Source organism: Oncorhynchus tshawytscha, linkage group LG18, assembly GCF_018296145.1.
Source record: "Oncorhynchus tshawytscha isolate Ot180627B linkage group LG18, Otsh_v2.0, whole genome shotgun sequence".
NCBI classification, from domain to species: domain Eukaryota; kingdom Metazoa; phylum Chordata; class Actinopteri; order Salmoniformes; family Salmonidae; genus Oncorhynchus; species Oncorhynchus tshawytscha.
The window spans coordinates 1,429,126-1,436,166 of NC_056446.1; the positions used below are offsets into that span (position 1 = coordinate 1,429,126).

Here is a 7,041-nt window from a genome sequence, read left to right on the forward strand (position 1 = left end):
AATGATACAAAAGAGAGAGGGCCCAGAGAAGCTCCTGCTCTCCTTTCTTTCCCCTCCCTCCTCCTTTTCTCGTCTTTTTTTCACCTGAAACATGTAAAACTCTAAACATTCTTAACGTCAACAAATGTGCAAAAAAAGTGGCGGAAGTAAAAGTCCTGTTGTGTCCCGGCCACCTGCCTCCCCTGTGTCGCTCTGTGTGTGTTTTAACTGAGACAGAGAGAAGGGGTTCATCTGGGTTTGTGTGTGTGTGTGTGTGTGTGTGTGTGTGTGTGTGTGTGTGTGTGTGTGTGTGTGTGTGTGCCTATGTTTGTGTGTGTGTGTGTGCCTATGTTTGTGTGTGTGTGTGTGTGTGTGTGTGTGTGTGCCTATGTTTGTGTGTGTGTGTGTGTGTGTGTGTGTGTGTGTGTGTGTGTATGTTTGTGTGTGTGTGTGTGTGTGTTGTGTGTGTGTGTGTGTGTGCCTATGTTTGTGTGTGTGTGTGTGTGTGTGTGTGTGTGTGTGTGCCTATGTTTGTGTGTGTGTGTGTGTGTGTGTGTGCCTATGTTTGTGTGTGTGTGTGTGTGTGTGTGTGTGTGTGTGTGTGTGTGTGTTGTGTGTGTGTGTGTGTGTGTGTGTGTGTGTGTGTGTGTGTGTGTGTGTGTGTGTGTGTGTGTGTGTGTGTGTGTGTGTGTGTGTGTGCCTATGTTTGTGTGTGTGTGTGTGTGTGTGTGTGTGTGTGTGTGTGTGTGTGTGTGTGCCTATGTTTGTGTGTGTGTGTGTGCCTATGTTTGTGTGTACAGGTTTGCGTTATGTGCCACTGACAAGTCTTAGCGAGTTCTGGCCTGCTCCAACCTCCTGATCAGCTGTTGCCTCCGCGCCTGCAGCCTGTCCTTCTCCTGCGTCAGCCGCAGCTCGTCCACCTCCAGTGACGACACATACTCTGCCGCCTTCTTCAAGATCAGCACCTTAGCCGCCTTCTCGTTCCTCGCCAGCTCGGGTACGTGGTCGCGGAGCGTAAGGAAACTGGAGCGGAGATCGTTGCGCCGTTGGCGTTCCAGGATGTTGTGGTTTCGTCGCCGTTCGGAGTCTTCGGAGTCGGAGTTACCAGAGGAACCGCCGCGCGGGCTGCTATCACCGCTGGCGTTGCGTTTGGATCCTGCCATTGCCATTGTGAAGGAGCCAAATGACGTTAAGGTCGACGATGATGATGATGAAGAGAGGGTGCGGGAAGGTTGGCGAGGAGCGTCAGAGGTCTTGTGTTTCTTGGAGGGGGGTGCGTGATCATCGTCAGAGGCGTATGGCGAGGGAGCGGCGTAGTTGTGCTGCTGCTGGTGGACCGAACTCTGCTTCAGGATCAGCTCCTGACCGTAACCGTTTGACCCCGCTGATCCCCGGTTGCTAACGAATCGGCTCATGACACCAGATGAGGCCACGCCCCCGGAAGCGGTACCCGTCTTCGGACGTACTGAGATGGTGACCGTGCCGGTGGCCAAGGGCGACAAGCCGCGCCGCTTCTCCACGGTGACCACATCGATCTCTTCGCCGTCCGAGTCATCTTCGCCCTCCTCCTCATCTTCGTCCTCCTCTTCTTCATCATCGTCTTCATCTTCTGGGAAAGGAAAACAGAAGAGTGAGTTAGGTAATTGTTCTGACTCACCAACTGTGGGAACTGTCACCTGTGTGTGCGTGTGTGTGTGTGTGTGTGTGTGTGTGTGTGTGTGTGTGTGTGTGTGTGTGTGTGTGTGTGTGTGTGTGTGTGTGTGTGTCTTTCTGCCTCCATGTGTGTGTATGCCTGCATGCATAAATGCGTCTGTATGTGTGTGTGTGGGGGGGAGTAGTGAAGTCATTACTAAACTCTCTGCTCACTGCACAAAGAGAGTACTCTTCATGCTTATTGTCAGTCACCTGTAGCACTAATCTAGTCCACAGGTTTTACATGCTTCATCTGACTGACTTGTAGACAGGTTGTATTCTTTGTTTTCAGTCCTACAACCCTTATTTGGCCTTTCCTGCTCATCTTTACCCACTACAGAAATGTTTGAGTTGTGTCCATGTACTCTCTCTTTTGAAAAGGTTTTGACGTCACCAGATAGGCAGTTACTGATGATGAAATGGGAGACGCAAAGCATTTAAAAAGTCATAATTCCTGATCGGTGTTAACTTTAAGGATTTCAAAACTAAATAATTAGCTATTTTCATAATTTATCGCCTTCTTTATCTTCATTTCACCTAAGCTGGCATATTACTGCCACTACTTATCACAAGAAGTAAATAAATAAATAATGTGTAGACTTAAAGAAATAAATAATAATAATAATGGGTAGGCCTCTTTGAAGCTGCAAGAAGAGGAATGCAATCGTAAGCAGTTAGTAATTGAGGTGGCAGCCCCAGTTAAAATGCCTTTGTGATAATGGCTATCATTATCAGCTTACTCATTCGTAAAGCAGTGTGGCATTTTACAGCTTACAGTAACCCACTTCTGATGCCTAGACCCTCCGGAGGCCATCTAGCACGCACGCACGCACACACACACACACACACACACACACACACCACACACACACACACACACACACACACACACACACACACACACACACACACACACACACCACACACACACACACACACACACACACACACACACACACACACACACACACACACACACACACACACACACACACACACACACACACACACACACACACACACACACACACACACACACACACACACACACACACACACACACACACACACACACACACAAACTGAGAAGTTGGCACAGGAATCAAAACAGAACCACAGCACAGACTCAGCTGGGTGGTAAGGGGGTGTGTCTCGCTTCTCCCTGTCTTTTCCCCTTACCCTCTCCCTTCCCTCTGTTCTCCCCCTTCTCTCTAGACAGACCACATGTGAAGCTGAGATAGCCTGGGTGATATGATATCTGGCTCACTGGGAAAGTGGGTCATACTAGTAGTGAGTGAGTGAGTGAGTGTGTTCTAGTGAATCTCCAAGGTGTAAATGTCAAATGTCTAAAGTGGCATCCTCTCCTCGTCTCATTTCCTTTCCCTACATTGATGTAAAAGAGATTGTCTGGTGAAAGCCAGCACCTGGTTGTCAGATATCCACCATATTGCTCAAAGCTCCTTTATTTTCCAAAAGATCAGCACAGATAAAGTGGAGATGGTGAAGAGAGGACTTTATATGGAGGCGTATCCTTCATTGTTTTAAAAGAATAACGTACATATACACATGTGACAGGTGCCTTTGGCTTCCAGGCAAACTGTAGGTTTTCTAATAAGTGTTGTATGAATCAACATTTGATCAGGAGGCCTATTCTGTGTCCATAGGATTTGAACATGAATAGGATATATGTTGGTATCTATAGTGACCCGGTCTAATTCTACCTTTCAAGTCGGCAGTGCGTCTACTACTCTTTTTGATGGCAAGGGGAGGAAAGCGCGTAGGAAAAAAAGCGAGAGATGCGATTTAACGCTGCGAGCAGAAGAAGGGGCCCATGCAAACGGTTTCATCTGCAGGCTGGCGGGGCGGGGGAACGTGGTGTGATTGGATCACCGGCTTTAAGCCGAGGCGCTGGACCGGCGCCAGAGAGACAGCTGTCGAGATGGGAGCGCCTGTTCAAAGCTGTCAGCCCCCTAAAGAAACAGGCCCTCCTCCTCTTCTCTCCAGCTATCTTTCTTTTGCCAGCGGGCCGGTTGGAGGGGGTGTGCTTTTGGCAAGGCTCTATAGCTCAAGCTTCCAGCCGGCGCTGCCCAGTTGGAGGGCTCCTTTTTTACTACCGCTTAGCAGGCGTCACAAAGAGCTCTAGTAACGACTCGCGTGAGTTCTTCGTACCGTGGTTCCATGCCAACTGCCAAACGAAGGTTGGGCTATTTAGGGTGTTAGAAGAACCTATTATCCTGTTATTACAGAGGTTGCATTTTCCACTTTGTTGTTATCACCGACCCCGTTTCCGAAACACACTCACTCACATCCTCAACACTAAACACTATACATTGCTTTTTACATAATGCTGTCTAATTCCTGCTGGCATGAATGGCATTCGTTGAATATGTAAGAAGCAATTTCACACCCACGGAGCCCTAGTTAATAATCCCAGCGTAAAGTGTGTAATCATAGCATCCAACGAATCGTGAAACAAGGCACTTTATCAAGTAGTCCGTTTATTTAGCACGTTCTAGATTGGGACTATCTGACTGCGCCAAGTACTTCGCCCTGTACAACCCGTGTGTCTAGATGTTCGGTGTAAACTGGATCTAAATCCTCCAATTTTACTGCCATCTGCCGGTGAAGCGTCTGCCTATTACACAAACCCTCTCATTCACCGTGGCCCAACCACTCACTACCGCTATCACCGTGTGTGTGTGTGTGTGTGTGTGTGTGTGTGTGTGTGTGTGTGTGTGTGTGTGTGTGTGTGTGAATGTAAACAAGGTAATCCTATTCTGGGCCAGTCATTTGAACTCTTAACTTCCAATCGCCCCAATTACCATTACCCTAACAAGTCAGTAATAATAGCAATAGCCTAATAATAATGCCATCTGTTATTTGAAGCAGAATGATATCAATTCAACAAACTAAAACTGGGTTTTAGCATTAGTATTGAGGTTTTAGGCTATTAGCTGTTGTATTGTAGGTTACTGTAATCAAAAGGAAGGGTATTTTGCCTATGCATCCTCGCCGAAGGTATTCGCTTACCAGAGTCGCTCTGAGTTTCCTTGGCGCTACAATGGGCAGTAGAGGCGGGGACTGTACCAGGTGGACATCTGCTGCTGCTACCGTTTCTTTTGTTGACAGGGAAGGGGAAGACTATCGTGGGGTCCACACACTCCGACACGGAGCGGCTCAGCTCAGACGCCTTGGTAGTGATGACAGCGGCAGTAGTGACATTTTTACTAACTCCACAGGCAGCCGCTGTGGAAATGGCTTTGCTTAGCTTCTCTGTGACCACCCTCTCTAGCTTTTCCCTGGCAGAGAAGCCGCTCCACATACAGTCCTGAATGATGATTGAGTTGGGGTTATTATTCAAAGCGGAGCCGCCGAACAGGTCTCCATCCGACGCACCCCAAATATCTTCCTCGGGCAGGAGCAGCAGCTCCGAGGTCCATTCGCACCCCAGCGGGTCGCCTAATCCAAAACTCATGGGACCTGCTGCCGAGTCGCCCCAGTCCCCCACGGACGCGGAGGCCAGCTCCCCGGGTAGCGCCGCTCGGCTCGGGGAGAGGGGCGGCGTAGGCAGTAACTCAAATTTCTTCCAGATGTCCTCTCCAGGAGGCGCAGAGTCGGGACCGCAGAAATAGAAGTCATCCTCGTCTGGATAGAAGCAGGGTTGTAGTGAGTCAAAATCCATGTCGGAATTTTTACTTATAATCGCCGGCATTCTATCCCACACTTGGAAAGCCTGTAGAGAAGGACACGGAGATAGTTTAGACACAATGGAATAAGGCAGACAGACAGTTCTCCATACAGTTCCTATTGTAAAGCCCAGATATCCCTACACCTTATGCACAACATTCTACAGCCAGCCAGGCAAGTGCCCAAAAGTATTGCAAGTACTTTGGAAAGAACAGAGGCGAGTGTGGGTAAACTCACATGAAGTCACCTTTTCCGCTACAATGGTGTTCTTTGCATATTATTCAAACAACATTAACAGTTTTATTTTTTAACCTTTATTAAACTAGGCAAGTGTTAACAACAAATTCTTATTTACAATGACGCCTACACCGGCCAAACCCGGACAACATTCGTATTCGTTTACAGGGTAACCATTTGGGAGTCAAAACAAGAGTCAATAAAATAAGCGACACTTTCACCCCCCAAAAAAGAATGATGCTCACCTCGCGTTGACTGAGGTTGTGGTGTGAGTCGTGTGTTGTCTCGTCACTCTCTCGCAGTTCAGTTGTAAACTCTAGGAGCACACATGTACTCTCGTGTCGCGCAGACAGATCTCTGACACATTGTATGGGCTCCGGAGTGTTATAGCCTACACTCCAATCTACTGTGTGTGTTTGAGGGGAGCTCCGCCCACCGAGGGCGGGGCCGGGCTTGGTGGACGGCGTGAGGCAGACGGCCAGGCAGGTTGGCTGGCTCGCAGCGCAGCCTTCTGTAGCTCACAACAGGCTTTAATCCCTCCCCAGAGAATAAATATTACATTATCATCCCTTATCCTCCATTATGGCTAATTTCCTCCCCTTTTCAGAAATGGATAGAGGTGAACTATGGGCAAATGCACGAAATACACATACTTTGATGTATAAAGGCTCCAATAATCTATACCATAATTATTTCTTATCCAACCTCTAAGATACATTTGATGTAAATTCTATTTGTTTAAAGATAATCATATATGCTGTTATAGTGGCTTGTTATAACAGGGACGTCACGAAGGCCTGGCGCATCGCTCAGTCCTAGAGCGGAACCCAACTCTCACCATTGTGTGGGGGCATTGAAGTAACCGCATATCTGGATCAAACAGTCGGGATCACTGCGCCCTCTTGTGGGCACGATTAAAACATAAACCTGAGCGTTTCAACAGATTAAGTGCTGTTGTAGGTTATCTGCTGTAAATTGTCGAACCATGAGTTGAAAGCGAAGTATAGATTTTGTTCTTAATAGTGAATAATTAACATGTTATTTATAACCATTACTTACACTAAACACACCTATAGGCCTACATTGAATTTTTGTCTGTGCACCTCCGTGTCGCAGAATCAGCTGTGCTCAAGCCTTTTTATGTAACTCCACTGGCAGTGGTTGATGTAGAAGACATCCCCATTTCCTTACTCTAATAACAGGCTTGCAGGAATGTACAATGCATCTGGAAAACATTCAGACCTTTTGACCTGAGAGACAGGTCAGGATTGAGGGAAAGATGAACGAAGCAAAATACTGCGAGATCCTTGATGAAAACTTGCTCCAGAGCGCTCAGTACCTCAGACTGGGGCGAAGGTTCACCTTCCAACAGACAATGACCCTAAGCACAAAGCTAAGACAATGCAGGAGTGGCTTCGGGACACGTTTCTGATTGTCCTTAGATAT

General features: G+C 47.7%; 1 protein-coding gene across 1 annotated transcript; it reads right to left on the reverse strand.

Moving 5' to 3' along the window:
* Positions 1–676: 676 nt before the first annotated feature.
* Positions 677–5,994, reverse strand: LOC112265853 (N-myc proto-oncogene protein-like). The gene is made up of 3 exons (XM_042300581.1): positions 5,841–5,994; positions 4,702–5,404; positions 677–1,588 (listed from the first exon to the last, which is right to left on the reverse strand). Exons 2-3 carry the CDS (start codon positions 5,381–5,383, stop codon positions 807–809), a joined length of 1,464 nt encoding a protein of 487 aa, XP_042156515.1. The 5' UTR covers positions 5,384–5,404; positions 5,841–5,994; the 3' UTR covers positions 677–806.
* Positions 5,995–7,041: the final 1,047 nt, after the last annotated feature.

Excerpts from the sequence above, each read along its gene's own strand:
- LOC112265853 (XM_042300581.1), bottom strand. The coding sequence starts at position 5,383 with ATGCCGGCGATTATAAGTAAAAATTCCGACATGGATTTTGACTCACTA. Across the intron at positions 1,589-4,701 it reads GGAAACTCAGAGCGACTCTG|AAGATGAAGACGATGATGAA; the intron begins GTAAGCGAATAC and ends TTCCTTTCCCAG.